The sequence below is a fragment of the Doryrhamphus excisus genome, chromosome 10 (assembly GCF_030265055.1).
Source record: "Doryrhamphus excisus isolate RoL2022-K1 chromosome 10, RoL_Dexc_1.0, whole genome shotgun sequence".
NCBI classification, from domain to species: domain Eukaryota; kingdom Metazoa; phylum Chordata; class Actinopteri; order Syngnathiformes; family Syngnathidae; genus Doryrhamphus; species Doryrhamphus excisus.
Genome location: NC_080475.1, coordinates 14,264,537 through 14,283,036, shown reverse-complemented (window position 1 = coordinate 14,283,036; position 18,500 = coordinate 14,264,537). Strand labels below are relative to the sequence as shown.

The following is an 18,500-nucleotide window of genomic DNA, read 5'->3' as shown; positions in this document are numbered from 1 at the left end:
CTTATACTCTGGAGCGACTTATAGTCCAGAAAATACAGTAAATAATTCTGTAATTCCTGTTATAGTATTGATGGAAATGTAGTATTTTGAAAATTAACATATTGAGAGAGGAGTAATATTCATGGAATAAGACAAAAACACATTTCTGGAAAGTGTGGTCAATATTCTATTTGGTGGTAATTTGTCAATAGAGGTATCATGTTATAAAATACTAACGGTTGATGCAAATATTCTTTGACCTTTTGGTGAGCAATTAACTTTTGCACAATATTGTAATTTATAGAGATGCACCTGTGTTATCAGCCAACATATGTAACCCATGTTACCTTAGCCACCACTGACTATTATGTATATTATATTATATTATATTGAAAAAAAAGTGTCTCATCATCTGGTGTCATCTTCACTGTCAAGTCAGATTATTGTCTGGTATGTAAATCACAACAAAGGTGTTTAAAAGATTCTAAAAAAATCCACATGGATTCATATTTGACATCCAGACTTGACAGATGAAATCCTCACTCATCTCCATCACTCATCACTTCAGCAACTGGGTCACTCGAGGTAAAGAAAGTGGATTTTAATTGGGAGTTTCTCAGGCACACCTCATGACAAATACAACATGAAGTGTCAGATACAAGACATTAAACACACAGCAAAAGAAGCCATGTTATATAAGGGAGTCAAATCCCTACAGTACAGGTATTATTTGGTAGCGAATGTAGAAAAAAAAAAAACATTGCTATGCAAAAGACCTTGCCACCAAAGCTTGTTTGCAGCCAAGGAATGAGGTGCTACACCCATTTGTTAAATAAAAAGATGTCTTAGATACACTTGCATAGTCTAATAAGATCCAGTAAAAGATCCACATCATTTAATGACACAGTTGATGTTGTTGTAGTTAGAAGTGAGGGGAGGCAGATCCAATATTCATTCATTTTCTACCGTTTAACCTGCTGGAGCCTATCCCGGCTGTCTTCGGGCGAGAGGCGGGGTACACCCTGAACTGGTCGGCAGCCAATCACAAGGCACATAGGCTCAAATTATAAAATATAAGCTTCATGAACTGTATAGGTAAGATCTGAAGTTATCTTTTTACATGAATAACTGTCATATACGTTATATGTGTATAAAGAGAGGCTAAACATAGTGTTATAAAACTAAATAAAACTAAAATGAAGTAAAACCAAAGCCATTAGCTATGTTTTCAGCAATATTAGCATTCATTCATTCATTTTCTACTGCTTGTCCTCACAAGGGTTGCGGGCGAGAGGCGAGGTACACCCTGAACTGGTGGCCAGCGAATCACAGGGCACATATATACGAACAACCATTCACACTAACATTCATACCTATGGACAATTGGAGGAAACCGGAGTACCCGGAGGAAACCCACGTATGCACAGGGAGAACATGCAAACTCCACACAGAGAGTGGAATTGAACTATGGTCTCCTAGCTGTGAGGCCTGCATGCTAACCACTCATCCACCGTACGGCTCATAAATCCAATATATAACATAAAATGCATTTTGTTACTGGTTTAAATGTGTTATTATTAGAACTGTATTGAAGCATTGCTAGGAGCACTCCCCGTTTCCCAGCATCCTTTACTGGGAGTATTTCATGCTGGCAGCATTCTTTGCAGGACGGCTAATAGTTGTAAATTTTACATATTTAAACCGGTGGGTTCCCTGCAGGTACATTTCTGCTGCTCTGCTGCCTCCTGTCTCTCCCTTGGTGGAAGTGCACCCTGAACCTCATGGGAGGAGCTACCCTGGCACACCTGCAGCCAATTCCCCAGGGACTACTTAAGGTGTCTTGTGTTGCCAGATTGTCACATTTCCTTGCCTTTTAGCTGTGCTTCCATGTCTTATGCTTCCACTGTGCTTTCTGGTCAAACTGTTTGGATCTCAGCAGTGCATTTGTGTAACCTTGGTGATGAATCTAACATTCTTATCATATAAACATGTAATTTAATTTGAGAATAATCATGGGCTTTAGATTAATTGAATAAAACAACATGGTGACACGGCGGTCTAGTGGTTAGCGCGCAGACCTCACAGCTAGGAGACCAGGGTTCAATTCCCACCCTTGGCCATCTCTGTGTGGAGTTTGCATGTTCTCCCCGTGCATGCGTGGGTTTTCTCCGGGTACTCCGGTTTCCTCCCACATTCCAAAAACATGCTAGGTTAATTGGCGACTCCAAATTGTCCATAGGTATGAATGTGAGTGTGAATGGTTGTTTGTCTATATGTGCCCTGTGGTTGGCTGGCGACCAGTCCAGGGTGTACCCCACCTCTCGCCCGAAGACAGCTGGGATAGGCTCCAGCACCCCCCGCGACCCTCGTGAGGAAAAGCGGTAGAAAATGAATGAATGAACATGGTGACATGATAATGGATCATATAAGGACGTAGGAACACAGACAAACAAAGTGTTACAATGTTATACATTTATATCAAGTATTGATATTGAGCTTATTTGTGGTGGATACAGTAGTGGTGCTGACAAAGCAATATATTAATATGCAGTGTAAATATACAGCACTATCTAAGAACAAAATTCTGACATTTTTTCAGAACAGAGAACAGAATTTGTTAATATTGCTATCTGTGTTTACATCTTGTACATTGATAAAAAATGTAGTACCTTGGAAGTAACCTTGAGAGGGTTACACACATATGTAGGGATCGATACCGCTGTCTTTTTTACTTTAATTTAAGGTAACTGTTGTATGGCTATATGGCCGTCTTACTGGGATCATCAGGGTCAAATGTCATGATCTCCATATGGATTAGACCTGAGAAAATGAAAAAAACATAATTATCATATACACAATATATTATATTTAACAGTCGCACTTACTCTTCCACTCCCCGATAGCGAGCTCAAGGCTCTCGAAGGAGTCGTCATAAGGCTGAGAGTCTGGTTCGCTTTCTGTGTCGTGATATTCAGCCAAGAATGGGTGCGAAAGTCCTTGTTTAACTGTTAGCCTGGTGTCAGGATCCAGCTGCAACATACCCTCCAATAGTGACACAGCTGCAGGAACACAAAATGCAAAGAAAAATCTAAACCACCAACTCATTTTGTCTTTCAAATGCAATCCGTGAGAAAGTCTTAGTATATATAACCACATTGGACATATATATATATATATATAAAATCATGTCCACCCACCATTGTCCTCAATACAATCGAACACCTCCTTGAAGTTCTTCTTCTTTTGCGTAGGAAGACCTTGAACATATGATTGTGCCTGGAGAACGTGTGCTTACACATTAGCTTAAGGTGTAGACAGTGTGCACTAATACACTTTGTGCCAGATATGAATAAAAAAACGTACGTCTTTACTCTGCATCTTCCCCACCAAGGAGGCGTCTGGCGTTCCGGTCAAATGGAGGATCATTTTTAGTTGATCAATACCTAGACAGCATGGTTAGGGAAGCATTGAATTATAAACTGTAAGCTCCATGACCTGTATAGGTAAGATCTGAAGTTACCTTTTGACATGAATAACTGTCATATATGTTATATGTGTATAAAGAGAGGCTAAACATAGTGTAATGAAACTAAATAAAACTAAAATGAAGTAAAACCAAAGCCATTAGCTATGTTTTCAGCAATATTAGCATTCATTCATTCATTTTCTACCGCTTGTGCGTGCTGGAGCCTATCCCAGCTGTCTTTGGGCAAGAGGCGGGGTACACCTCTGGACTGGTGGCCAGCCAATCACACGGCACATATAGACAAACAACCATTCACACTCACATTCATACCTATGGACAATTTGGAGTCGCCAATTAACCTAGCATGTTTTTGGAATGTGGGAGGAAACCGGAGTACCCGGAGAAAACCCACGCATGCACGGGTTTGAACATGCAAACTCCACACAGAGATGGCCGAGGGTGGAATTGAACCCAGGTCTCCTAGCTGTGAGGTCTGCGCGCTAACCACGTGACCGCGTATTGCCATGCAGCCGCAATATTAGCCTAATGAATGCATTGATGTGATTTGTTTTGGTCATATTTCACTATAATTCACAGTTCAATTCTATTCTATGGTTATCGTCACAGTTTTACTCATTGTTGTCTGTGCACGCCGTGTTTGAGGATACTGTCGTGACCAGGAAACAGAACATGGCCAGTGATCATCTCGGCCAGGATACAGGCGGCAGACCAGACATCCACTGTGATTCACAGAGATAAAATTTGCTGTCATTAAAATAATTTAAAAAAAATGTCTGGTTAGTAAACATTATCATACCTGTCTGACTGTAGTGCATCCAGTTGAATATGACCTCCGGCGCTCGATACCAGCGGGTCACCACATAGCCAGTCATCTCACTCTCCGTCTGCCTAGCTAGACCAAAGTCTAGTATCTGACAAATACACAATCAAACATCAAGAGCTTGTTAAAACCCAGCAAAAACATTGCAATTGAAATACTTTACTCATCATTTTGAATTTATTTAGTACCTTGAGTTCACAGTTTTCGTTTACAGCGAGGTTACCGGGTTTCAGGTCCTAAAATCAAATCAAACAGTATTGAAATAATTGACACTAATTGGAGTAAAACGTTAGAGTATTACCAATATAATAAGCAAACTTATTAAGTATGAGAATAAATGCCATATTATTATTAAAAGTACAAACCCGATGGATAATTCCTGCAGAATGGATGTACTGTAAAGAGAGAAAGCACAAATTAAAGGACATTTTGCTGAAACCAGGTTAAGATACAAGAGAAATCTGGAAATATTTGCATTAACACATTTTTAGCAAAGCAAAGCTTACTTACAAACGCTCAAACCTCATTAGCTGAAACTTTGGCATCGTTTGACATGAGTAGAATATTCTAACAACATTTATAGGTCAGAAAAGTGGTAAAACGATAATAGGTCCTTTTTCCGCTCTAGTAGTTCAGTCATTGTTTCTAATCGGACCTTTTTGAGTGACGGACATATCAGACAGTAGTAAGGTAAACAATCACACGTGAGAGCTTCGTCACGAAAACGTGGTCTTTTACTCTGTGAGAATATATATTGTTTTGCTTTGGATTTGAATATTCAGTGATGCATTTCATTATTTATGATCGTGTTGTTATCATTGGCTTGTTCTCACGGGGAAATGTGTTGGTAACGTGTAATGTTTAATTCGTCCAGCGGATGTCGACAGAGCTACGTCTTAATTACGATTACGTCTGTTAGTGACATTTACAAGTGTTGTTTATTGTGGTTATGTGTTGATAACGTCAAATCACTGAACTTTTCATATTTATTTACATCTCACAAAGGATGTTACTTTAGAATATTTACTTTATGTTTGTTTTTGCTGTCTTGCAGACTATAAAGTGAGGAAAAGAGGACAAAAAAGGGATCCAAAAGAGCTTCCCCTCCTTCCTGCATGTTGTTATCTTATCTGTCTAGCTACACAGAGCTACTGTAAGTACGTGTTGTGAGAGCAGAATAGGTCCAGTTCTGGTTTAGAAGTGTGCTGACAGGAGTCTCCATCCTGTTATTTCTATATGCTGGCTATTGCTAGTACATATGTTAACATAACACATGATGTGTGACAGTGACGTTGCTAGTACATGTAAATACCATAAGAAAATCACGTACTTTAAGTCCTCTAAGAAGTTGGTAGAACAGGTATGTGATGATACGGTCGGTTAACCTCCGCTTCTTCATGATGTGACCCAGATCTCGCGCTACAAAAGGCATCACCATATAACTGTAAATATGTGGAAAAGAAAGGGGGAAAAGATGAGGAACAATCCAACCATAGACATGAATAAGCTTGCAGATAACATCGTGAACCTCTCCGACACACATACTGTATGCATACATATTTTGAAAATGTCTCGACAAGCTGTGACAAATAACAGAAGAATGTTTTTGCAAACTCACAAAGTTTGGAATTTCTCCACAGAGGAATCAGGTGTGAAGACGTCAAGGAGACATATCACCTTTGGAGGAGCAAAGACATCTCAGTTAGATAATTCTCCTCATGCATTGAAGACCCAACACTGGTTGACTTCCAAGAGGCAGGATTGAGGTTATGTATTTTTTTATGGGGCTGCATGGTGGTGAGTGGTTAGCATGTTGGCCACACAGTCAGGAGCATGGGTTTTCTCCGAATACTCCAGTTTTCCCAGATTTTTCCCGGACTTTACAGTATATTTTATATAACTATATAATACATTGTTTACAGTAAAGCCTGTCTTCACAAGCAGGAACACTGCATGAACGGATGTGGGCTCAACAACAACAAACAACACTCCCATCTTGGCCCTGAAGCTGGGATGAGATTATGTGTCAACTTTGCCCTTGAATACTGTACCTTCAATCTAAATTCCCTATTTTTTTTTTACTTACATTTTCATGTTGTATATGACGAAGCAGCCTGAGCTCTCTGTAGGCTCGTTTGGTGTGGATGAGGGACTGGAAAGGACGATACAGCTTCTTGATAGCAACCTTCTCCTTAGTGTTCTGGTCTATGGCAGAGCTGACACGCAATTTTACATTAAATGACGCAAGATATACATATATATAACTTCTGTGTATAATGACTCTTGCAAGAAAAACAAAATAACTCTATTGTTAAACTAATAGTATTATAACTGTACATATAACTGACTAAAGTATAGTATACCTGATGTACTGTATAGGTCAGTGTATATGACTAAGACAGCAATTTTAAACCTGTCAGCCATTAGTGGTGGTTTATCGTTAGATATGTGGTCTTCTTCCGCCTTAAGTGCTCCTCTTGTTTGCAGAGGAGATTCTTGCATATCAGTAGACCTGCATTGACTTGCTGACTTGCCTGAGGCACACAATAGTGCTTCTGTTTGCAGATAGGAGATAGCTGATGGTGCATGGAGTGGAATGCACACATTGGGTATATAGATAGTCAACATGGTTTAAAGAGCTTTTAAATTAGTAACCTTTTTTGTCTTAATGGCACGTGAGGGCATACCAACATGAAGTATTTTTGTCAATTGTCTCTATGAGGTAGATTAATAAAAATGCAGTACATTAGATGAAGATCAACACACAGTATATACATCAAACTGTGATATGTGTAGTATTATCCCGCATCCCGGTTACTCACCAGACTGTCCCATAGGCACCTGAGCCTACAGACCGCAGCGCAGTATATCTGTGAGGGACTTCCCAGGTTGTCTTCTGGACTTCCACTCTCTGAAAGCCGGGCCTGACCGCACATTCCCTAGGCGGAGAATCCATTGTGAAAATGTCCACTCTGGTACTCATACATAAACTGTTATTACCTGACAGGTAAGAGAGTGGAAGCAAAGGTTGGAGGAGGGGAAAAAGACATGCCCCCACCCCCCAACAGACCACGCCCCCTTATATAAGGTGGCTTCTGCAATGGTTCCTGGCATGGAGAGGGAAGTCAGGGCCTCCCCGCTATGTTCAATAATATTAATAATGTCTAAACTTTACATTGACTAATATGCTTTTACTCCATAAGTGACATAAGTCTGCTATAAGTTGCGGTTATGCCACTACTGGCCAGCAGAGGGGGGCATAAGCTAGTGTTGAAAATTACAACATGAAACGTGGCAGACCGGTGTATTCCTTCATTTAAATGTGTCTATATATTAGGTTAATTATTTTCATATATTCAATAGTTGCAGCATCCTAATAATGAGCTAACTTTTGAGCCGGGTCGAAAGTTAAAAATATATATTTTAAAGTTAATGTTAATAACCAGACTACACTAGAATAACGTTTGTGGGGGCACAAGATATGATTTTTATATTTTTGAGCCTCGCCACATAAATACTGGTGGCTAAACTGATAAAACGATTAAAAAAAGTTGCCGTTATGCATCAAGTCAGTTAAAACGGAATCTGGTTGATCATTTCACAATAAGAGCATTATTGAATACGTATTTGGTGGCTTATTTCGTTTGTTTTTGTGAAAACTTTGGAGCCCCTTTTGTAATGGTGTAGTTAAATAAGATGCCTGTTAAATTCAGCTGATCAAACAATCTTAAAGATCGGACTGATTTGTGTTGGATTTTACTTTGAAAGTCTGCACATATCTGTTCCTGTCCCGCCCTGTCATATCGAGTATGACTTGACCTCGGGTCTCATTGAGGCTGGTGAACGCTCACCAATGAAGAAGTAATCTGTGTCATTGACACATTCTGAGTAGCACGCCTTTCGGACGCACCTGAGCTAGTGTCCAATATTTAAATAAGTGACTTCCCTGCCGTTTGAGGCGTCTTTTAAGTGCCGTGAAAAGTGAAAGTGGATCTACTTTGATTACTCTAGTAGTTTGGGATCCGTTGCTTGTCTCCGCGACATCATCATGGACAGCCAGTGACCCCAATTCTTCACCTCAATTACAGGTAAGATCTACTTTGAAACGAAACAATGACTTAAAAAAGAGAAGAGAAACTTTTTTGCGTCGATATTTATCTGCATTCACAATCCCACTCTTTTTTAAATTAATTTGGATTTTTATCTGTATCAGGACTGTCCAAGCAATTGTTGATGTTTAAGTCTTTTGCAGTTTTTCAATGCATCTTGTGCAAATACACACACACACTTTGGATGGACACCCTCTTTTGTCAGCTGACAAAGGAATGTGTGCACCGAATGCCAACCCCTATGTTCACCTGCTAGCAATAAGGGAGTTTGCTATATCCCTCCTGTTGCAGTTTATATTGAGATGTATTGGGAGCACCACTGGGAATTAGCTGGTTAAGGAGGGGACATACAAAGAAAGTAAATAATAAAATAAAAATCATACCTAAGTATCATACCTGCAACAGATTATGCAATGCCAAAACCAGGATGTGAAGTTGAACACTTCACACTCACCTCTTCCATTCTGTTGTGTGGAAAGCAATTATCAGTCTGCCCAATCTAGCACACATTTGAACTAAAAATGTGTCACTGGTTTGTGTCAACAGTACTCCGTGTTTCCGGGCCACCCCACTGACCATCTAGACAGTTGCCACCCCATTTGAAAAGTTTCTGGCTTCACCACTGACAGTACTAACGTGTCACGTTGATGATTTTCCAGCACGCTCATTCTCCTGCTCCGTTGTGTCAAAAGCAATGATCGCCGTCCACACCGGTCACATGATACCATCAAGCATTAAATGATCCGATTGTGGGATAGAAAGTGCACAAAATTACTGCAATATCCTGCTTTTGCTGGGTTCAGTATAGACACATGCAAAGGATATTTGAAACTAGATGGTAGCATCTGTGCAGAGGGACAGCCGTGTTGCTGTTGTCTCAGCTGTCCAGAAGTGGTTGTAGGTGAAGCTCGCATGTCGTTCTTGCATGCTTCTCAATGGCATGTACTATTTTGTATATTCACTAAAATACCGTGTTAGATATGCAAAAAAAAACTGTTTTAACATCACGAAATAAAACCTCAATAGCAGGGGTCAGGAACCTTTGGTAATGGTAATGGTTTTATTTCATTTGAACATGCATCAGATTACAATTGAATGCATCACATAATCAGTTCACAGTTCCACATGTCCAAAAGGAGTAGGAAGAAGCAAAGCTTATTAAATCCTACCCCTCCATCTGGTACTTTTACAATAACTGTAACTGTTAAATTTGTTCACTTCCTGCTTTCCATAATACAATTTAAGGTTGTTTGTTTGTTCTTTTTTTAATAATGCACCTCGTACCGAAGTACAAGGTAATATGACCATCCAATGACATAACGGGTACCATAGTAAGTGTCAATATAGTGATATATATAGCACATCATGACTGGTTCAAGACTCTTCATCCTTGTATTTAGCAAACATCAACTGCTTGTATTGTTTCTTGAATTGGCTCATCGTTGTGCATTGTTTGACTTCCTTACTCAATCCATTCCATAGTTTGATTCCACATACTGAAATGCTATGGCTTTTTAACGTAGTCCTAGCATATACGTGTTTCAAATGTAGTTCTTCCCTGAGATCATATTTCTCCTCCTGTAGAGAAGTATTGGATGACATTTTTAGGGAATTGGTTATTTTTAGACTTATGCATTATTTTAGCTGTTTGAAGATGAACTATATGAGCAAGTTGAAGTATTTGTGATTTTAGAAATAAGGAGTTAGTATGTTCTCTGTAGGCGTCATTATGAATTATCCTTACTGACCTTTTTTAGTACATTTAGTGAGTGAAGATTGCTTTTATAGTTATTACCCCATATTTCCACATAGTAAGTAAGATATGGTAGAACCAGAGAGTGAGAAACTATGGCTCATGGAGAAGATGTGTGAAGGAACCGCAATGTAGCGAGAGACAACTGTACAGTAGCAGGTGGGGCTTCTGTCTGTTGAGGTAAATATGTATCTCACTTAAGGGTTCGTCGTTGGAGTTCCAAGTTTACCAGATTGTAGGATATTGGACCCGCTAAAAGTACAATGAGCATGTGGGCCCTTAGTGATGCCATCCAATGCTGTTGTTTATATGGAAAGGGCCAAATATGAATGGATTATGTCTCATTTGCAACCTTTTGAAAAGAATCTCATGCTGACATATGCCAGCCCAGAGCCCCCCTCTGTCTGCCCCATTCTCTGCGCTTGGGGTGTTTCCAGCTTCCAGACATTCTTGGATAGCTGACCATCTGCTAGCTTCCAGAAGTGCTATATCGCATTACCCGCTCTTGACTTATTTAAAGGATATGAATAAAAGCGTGCATCATGATCATGGGTGACTTGTGCGTGCATTGGATATAGTCCACGAGAGCTGCTTGGATGACAGCCATGTGTTTTCAGAACAATGTGACAGTTCCTCCTTTTTGTGGAGCTCTTTTGATACCACCCCATGGTGCAGTTGTCAATAGGTGGCATGCAGGAAGTGGTTTGGTTGCCATCTGGACCTCCAACCCCTTAGACCCACACCACACATAGCAGTAGGTTGAAAGGCACTTAAACTGCAGCTGGTCACTGAAAAGTGATGCTCGCAGCTGAAAGCACCATATTCTATCTAGGCCTTTCTATGTATCATAGAAGTATAAATGTCGTGTAGGTGCAAGTCTGTCTTTTGTATGTATTCGGTATGCTGGAGCCTATCCCAGCTGACTTCAGCTTCCCCCTGGACTTTCGATATTTCTGTTAAGCACAATATCAAAAACAAGTCTATTTTGATATGGACAGGATTTGACGCAAATGTCTTATGTTTCAAGATGGCGCCACCCGAGTGCAAGCTAGTTAAGGCAGCTCTGTGTCTTCTTTGGCGTTTTTAGTGTTTAATAGGACTTTATTTATTACTTTCTTGTAGTTTTTTGTGCCATACCGACCCCTTAAACCAGTGTGCCGCTATGGATGTTCATCTTCTTATATTTGTAGTTTACTGCTTGCTCCATTGTTTACAGTATCTAGCTTCGAGCACCTCTTCACTATGCCGAGCAATCATAGATCCTGGCGGAGATATGAAGGAGGAGGGGCTGAAAAAGACAGTATAAAGGTTGCTGTTTAAAGACAGTATTAAGCATGTTTACTTTCTTTTTTGAAAACGAATATCAAGAGATGTTTGTTTACTCACTTTATATCGCGAGTTGCTTAGTTGGCAACACTGTCTTCTTCTCTGGCAGACCAGGCGCAGACTAAGTAGCTCCAAATCTATTTGTGGTGGCTATTTTGGACTCAACTTTGCATAGGTATTTTAAGTCTAAATCGGTCATTTCAAAGACTAAGTTTTGACTTAGTGTCTTAATGTCTTTACCTAATTTATTTTATACCTAACTCTGCCACCATTTGCACATGTTTTCTCTACATACTTGTAATAATTCCTCAAAATAAGCTGCAATAAAGAGTCTAGGTATGTTAAAGGTCAATATGCTATCATGTGTATACTATGAGAACGTTCTTCCAATATCTGGGTGTTAAGGGAACGCCCAAAAATACCTCCATCGGCCCTTACAGCAGCTGGTGGTCTGGCACGGTGCATTCTTCTCTTGTGGGTGTTTGTGCTACACAGGGGTGTGTGTGGGAGTGGAGAATTTACACTTGCTGGTGCACCACAGGCTTTGTTGGACAGATAAGGAAATCCCAAAAGCGTACGACGTAAACCAAATGGCCCTCAAATGGTTGATTCAGACATGTTCTGGATTTAAATCTGGAGGCTTTAATGAAGCCTTTGAGAGTGTCCGATTGAAAGATTGAAACCCTAATGACTAGGATTGAGAATCGTTTGAAGAATTTGAAGAATTACGGTTTTGATTCCGATGTTTTTTAGAGGCAGGGTAATAAAAGTTTGCATGGTTAATGTCTGAACTTCTCCATGATCTGTTTAATGATATGAACTTTTTAGCAGCAAAAATAGGTGTCATTGTTCCCAATTCTTGGTAAGTTTTGTATTGTTAGTGTTTTGTTCGAGGTACGCGGAATCTGTTTCATCTATTTATTGAGATAAGCCTGTGTTTGTATCTGAAAACAGTCTAATGCAATATGGGCAAGATTAAACCTTAACAATGTAATCCACTTTTCAAACTATAATCTGTTTATAGCAGGGATGGGAGAAAGAGAAAGAGGAGGGTGTGGTTCTATTGTACCGGTACAGGCCTCAGGCTTTGCACAGTTGTTCATGCGCGTTGCCACCCGCTTCTGTCGCCGTCCCTGGGGAGCATCAGTCCAGCCTATAACTTAAACCTCCAAAACATAACCCTCTGGCCTTTCACCATCCATATCAACCAAGTGATCATCAAATTTATTGCTCAATGTCATATCTGATGCTTTTTAAGATGTGAGAAAGTCCAGATTCAATGCTGCCTGTTTTTGTCTGATTGCAATCATTGACAGAACTGAACAAACCAAGAAGTTAAGAGAGTTAGAGTCTGCTCAGTTCTGAGTCTGCGTGAGCCCTTGAGTCGCGTCCCCATGTGCTGTTCAGTTGCCTGCAAAGCCAGGAACCTAAAACCTGCTTCCCCTATAAGCCTATGGCCCTAATACCCACTGACGAACCCCATGACAGTTGCTTTTGCAGAAGTATGCCAGCGATCGGACTGTCTCACAGCCGGAGAATTCTATTTCATAAAGATGTGCGTTTGCGGTACTGGCAACTGTCAGTCGTGTTCATTACAACAACTGAGTAAGACTCTCTGGCAAAACACAGAAGTAACTTTCATGAATTTTACCTTCTACCACAAATTACCAGGAGTCAATAGCCGCGTTCACATGAGGAGTTTCCGAATAGAATCTTTCCGAATGACCTTTCCGAAAGCAATGGTATACATGGAAAGGAATATTCCAATCGTGTGTCTACATGCGCCGCTATAATCAACCAGAATAGTCAATGAGGCATACGCAGTAAAACGTAAACACCAACATCACGTGATACCGACTTCCCCGAGTTTTTTTCTTTTCACTTGTTGGAATAACTCCGTATTGCCAGTTTTTCGTTCGTCCAGTCTTGAAATTTAGTTTTCATCAAAAACAAACGTTCCGCAGCAGTCCAGTGCCGATTGCTCGCCTCCATTTTTTTAAATCAAAGAACGTCTTGAACTGCGTGTTACGTCATATCTCAGCATTTGCTGAAAGAACGCACCCGGGAACAGGAAAAGATGAAGTTCAATCTTGCTAATATTTTATAATTAAGCTCGGCACATGTTTTATATTGATATATATTTTCTTTTTTAATAAAATTAGACTTGTGAATGGCGTATAGAAGGGTTTAGATTCTGTTCCACAGATGGCGGTAATGCACACGAAAGCTGCTTGCCAATCGCCAATAAACAACAGAAGAAGAAAAACACCACAAAGAAGAACGCAGTCTGACAACATTCCGTTTGAGCGGGTACAAGATACCTCAATCGGATTGGGGAAAGGAATATTCCACCCCTGTGAATCCGATTTATGGCACTTTTCTTTCGGAATGAGGTGTATACAAAGGTTAGGTTCTTTCCGTTTGAGCAAATAACCCGAATGGAATTGGAATATTTGGGTCCATGTAAACGTGGCTAGTGTGATCAATATCATTTGCACAAATGTCAAGATAACATCCTGGGAATTGAATGATCAAACCAACCCAGCTAGACTTTGCTTTATTCTGCTGTCAGTTCAGTGAATGGACTGGGGATTACATGTTTGTCCACATCTCCAAGCCCGATGCTAAGTCTCCTCCATGCAAAGCTGACTTTGCGTACTGCAGGTGCTCGCTCTTATGAAGTGGTTCATCTGATCCTCAGCTTTATTAGTAGAGACGGGGATTTAGGAGTGTCAATCTAGATGCAGAGAGATATCGTACATGGGTTAGATTCCCTTAGGCTACTCGGGAGAGTGGGATAAATCGGAATCTTCTCCCCTCAGGGTCACATGTCTCTGGCGGCCTTGTTAGACCATGTTCATGACGTTGACTCCCTTGTATGTTGCTAGTGGTGAGGGCAATTGGAGTTAGGGTGTTTTATGTAGTGATTAAAAATTGTTTTAAAGCTTCTGAACTGTATGCTGACAAATTTGCATTCAATTAAGTCAGTTTATGAAATTCTACTTGCTAATTCCATATATTTTAGTAGTGTTTTTAAAAGGATGTTTACATTGGGGAATGAGCTTAGGTTGCACTTTTTTTTTTACGCTCTGATGCTATTCCTCCATAAAGCCCTTTTCTAAATCTCCCACTGATTAATCGGAAAGCTGTGGGGAAAGTAATAAGGTTGACGATTAAACTATAAAACCCTCCAGGCTGCCCGCCACCCAGCATTAAGTCAACACATGCAAGAGTTTCTACTGGCTTTTGTGCTTTCTTTGCCACAGCCTTAATTGCAAATTCCAACAAAAACATTCAGCCTTTTTTTCTTTGTTTCTCTTGAACACAAAGCTATTTTATAATGTACATGCACATTTTAAATTTCCGATATCAGTACTCCCATACAAGCAGTCCATTCGAGATGATACCAAAGTAACAGTATCTACTGTTGCCAACTATTGTTTTCTGAATGCCTGTAACACCCGATCAAGGCTTTTATGCAAGCAAAATATACTGGACTGGCCTGCAGAACCTGGAGGAAACGTGGCTTTATATTTCATGCTGTTTGCACAAGCAGCATGTAAAATGAATACTGACATTCCACTCATTCTTGCTGTATACTCCCATCCCCTGTGTAAGAGATGTGATTATTATTTAATAGCTTGTCATACCTGATTTGTGAGAACCGTTCTTTCTTTCCTCTCCATAAAAGGACTCCACATTATTATTATTAGAAATGAAAAATAACCAATTACCTAAAAATGTCATCTAATACTTCTCTACAAGAAAGGAGAAATATGATCTCAGGGAAGAACTAAATTTGAAACACTTATATGCTAGGACTACATTAAAAAGCCATAGCATTTCAGTATGTGGAATCAAACTATGGAATGGATTGAGTAAGGAACTCAAACGATGCACAACGATGAGCCAATTCAAGAAACAATACAAGCAGTTGATGTTTGCTAAATACAAGGATGAAGAGTCATGATGTGCTATATACGTATATCACTATATTGACACTTACTATGGTACCCATTATGTCATTGTATGGTCATATCACCTCATACTTTGGTACGAGGTGCATTATTAAAAAAAAACAAAAAAACCCTTAAACTATATTATGGAAAGCAGGAAGTGAACAAATGTAACAGTTACTGATTGTAAAAGTACCAGATGGAGGGGTAGGATTTAATAAGCTTTGCTTCTTCCTACTCCTTTTGGACATGTGGAACTGTGAACTGATTATGTGATGCACTCAATTGTAATCTGATGCATATTCAAATGAAATAAAACCATTACCATTGCCTAATTAAATCCACTATTAAGACATTTTATCTCTTTATTCAGTCTTGGTTAGTAAATGGTAGGCAGCAAAGTTGTCACATTAATAAGCAGGGGACGTGTTTCATGATGTTTCATGAGTTTGCATGTACTTCCTGTGTTTGCGTGTTCTTCTCACGCAGTCAAAACACACTTTGAATCGCCCTGAGGTGTGAATGTGAGTTTGATTATTATATTATTATATCAGCCTTAAGTTTGACTGGCAAACATGTCCAGCCCTGTACAGATCGTCCTGATGCATTTCCTGCATTATTCCTCCTGCATTCCACTTGGCCATCAACTACGGTGCAACAGGAAATACTTATCCCACTTAGGTTGAAATTTATCTGGAAGTTTGGTATTGAACCTGAAAAGTGGATTTGAATGACTCGATTATCAGGCTCACAGGATTTTTTTTCTTCAACTTTATGTGGGATGTTTGTGAGTGGATGCTAAAGCCATTACAAGGTTTGCGTTACATATAACTGATGGTGGTGGAGCACCACGTTGGGTCCTTCTGCCTCCCACCAGAGTCAACACCAATGTTTATTGTTCTGATGATACGCATTCACATGAAAGTGGGCAACAGAAGCAGGAAAAATAGACCAGAAGTGTTTTGTTATTGTATGTATGTTTAGACTTGGTAGGGGCGCAATTGAGCAGCTGGCCAAACACACTTGATCCAATTACTGTTGCACAAGAAGACCCCTAAGGAGCATGAAGACCACGGCAGAAGCACAACAAATATCCAGTCTAAGTAAAACACAGTTGCTTATTTGGTTATTTTAGAAAATGTATATGTCAGATGAGCACTAAAATAAGTTATGATGTATTCCCTCCACTAACCCATCAGGCCTTTGTTCCCTGGATAAATAGCACTTCCTATCCCCCCTCGTCCTACTGAGGCAAATGTTGACAGGCCTTGATTGTCTGCTTCCCTCTGGGTTCCATCCCTGCTGCCATTTGTTGCATCTTTTCTTCTTTCAGCCTGCACAGTTTGACCCCCGTTGCCCTTGACACTTGCATTTGTGTGGCGTCAGCCAATCAATAGAAAAGACTACTATGGCCTAGTGTCAGATGTTGGGTCTGCTAATTGAAACCAACAACAAGTCCACAGTAGACGACAATGAGCATTTTTTAGCGAGGATGTATGTGTGTGTCAGGTTGATGGATGGAGGAGGATGGAGAATTCATATGGTGATCATCAGACATGTTGTCTTTGTTGGGAGAACTAAAAAAAATAACATTTTACATTGATCCGATTAAACCATAATACATTTTGGGAAGCTATGAGTGTAAATGTTTTGTCCAAAAGTATTTTGTACACTAAACAAGCAGGCGAATGCAAGCCAAGGCAAAAAAATTGCCATGAGATTCTTTTCAAAAGGTTGCAAATGAGAGAAAAAAATACAATTTTGTACACTAAACAAGCAGGCGAATGCAAGCCAAGGCAAAAAAATTATTTTCAAAAGGTTGCAAATGAGACAAAAAACTAAAAAAAATAACATTTTACATTGATGCGATTAAACCATAATACGTTTTGGGAAGCTATGAGTGTAAATGTTTTGTACGAAAGTTTTTTGTATGCTAAACAAGCAGGCGAATGCAAGCCAAGGCAGAAAAAAAATGCCATGAGATTCTTTTCAAAAGGTTGCAAATGAGACAAAAAAGTAAAAAAAAAAAAACATTTTACAATGATCTGATTAAACCATTATATGTTTTCGGAAGCTATTAGTGTAAATGTTTTGTACGAAAGTATTTTGTACGCTAAACAAGCAGGCAAATGCAAGCCAAGGCCAAAAAAATGCACTAACCGGGGGCAACTTTAACCGATGTACTGCTCTATAAGTCCTTAAGACCGCCAACTTGTGTATGTAGTATTCTACATTGATTCTAGGTGTCAGTAGTTGTTCGGTGAGACTACCACTATAGCACCAAACTTGAATAACCAGATTTTATTGCAGGTTTAAATTATCTCACACCAGGCACAACAGTAATAATAACATAAAAATAATGATACGAGTTACTGTTGTGGCTTCAGCCATGGCGAAGGCTGTCACAGTAGATCAACAAAATTATTGAAGCAACATTAGTGTCTGTTCCAAGCACTAAGACTTTTATTGAAGTAAAAAAAAAAATAAAAAGACTAGTATTGACTGTTCTGTTGCATTGAGCACAAAAGAAAATGCCTGCTTTCAAAGATAACATAATTAATCCGAAGCATCAGTCAGGCTCTTCTCATTAATAATGTATCCCGAAGCTTCACGTCTGACATTGAGCATGTATCCAAGCCTTTATTCATATACTTACCATGAATGAGCTGCTTTTGCTGCCTGCTCGGCTTTAGAAAATATGCCTGCATGACATATTTATACTTTATTTAGCCTCTGCACTAACCTTTTTGTGTATTATTATCCAAAAACAACATTTTCATTGGATAAGCATCTTATTGCTGGTACTTTGATTGCTTATTGAATTAGCAGTTAGCTACTTTCTGGTTTATGTCGATTGACATAGGCTGTCACTATTCACGTTTACATGGACCCAAATATTCCAATTCCATTCGAGTTATTTGCTCAAATGGAAAGAATGTAACCTTTGTATACACCTCATTCCGAAAGAAAAGTGCCAATCCGAATGAATATATAATAGGATTCACAGGGGTGGAATATTCCTTTCCCCAATCCGATTGAGGTATCTTGTACCCGCTCAAACGGAAAGTTG

General features: G+C 39.6%; 2 protein-coding genes and 1 long non-coding RNA gene across 6 annotated transcripts in view; 2 read left to right on the top strand and 1 right to left on the bottom strand.

Moving 5' to 3' along the window:
• Nucleotides 1-2,436: 2,436 nt before the first annotated feature.
• On the bottom strand, nucleotides 2,437-7,792 carry zgc:171775 (STKc_p38 domain-containing protein). The gene is made up of 13 exons (XM_058085296.1): nucleotides 7,287-7,792; nucleotides 7,109-7,225; nucleotides 6,373-6,502; nucleotides 5,905-5,963; nucleotides 5,617-5,728; nucleotides 4,652-4,681; nucleotides 4,475-4,522; nucleotides 4,263-4,377; nucleotides 4,114-4,185; nucleotides 3,343-3,422; nucleotides 3,177-3,255; nucleotides 2,865-3,038; nucleotides 2,437-2,799 (listed from the first exon to the last, which is right to left on the bottom strand). The coding sequence occupies exons 1-13, from the start codon at nucleotides 7,334-7,336 to the stop codon at nucleotides 2,738-2,740; spliced, it is 1,128 nt and encodes a 375-aa protein (XP_057941279.1). The 5' UTR covers nucleotides 7,337-7,792; the 3' UTR covers nucleotides 2,437-2,737.
• On the top strand, nucleotides 4,921-6,743 carry LOC131137391 (uncharacterized). 2 transcript variants are annotated; one of them, XR_009131894.1, is made up of 3 exons: nucleotides 4,921-4,976; nucleotides 5,341-5,439; nucleotides 5,927-6,743. It is a non-coding gene; the product is annotated as an uncharacterized LOC131137391 (long non-coding RNA). The 2 variants fall into 2 exon arrangements; XR_009131895.1 differs by having other exon boundaries at nucleotides 4,954-5,027.
• Nucleotides 7,793-8,047: 255 nt separating the features above from the next.
• Nucleotides 8,048-18,500, top strand: part of LOC131137212 (plexin-B1-like) — a 43,640-nt gene continuing 33,187 nt past the window's right edge. For 2 of the 3 annotated variants that reach the window (XM_058084893.1, XM_058084890.1), the window contains exon 1: nucleotides 8,049-8,374. The gene's annotated coding sequence lies outside the window, so the exon portion shown is untranslated. Of the gene's footprint in view, nucleotides 8,375-18,500 lie in introns of all 3 variants that reach the window. The other variant, XM_058084891.1, reaches the window with a different exon arrangement.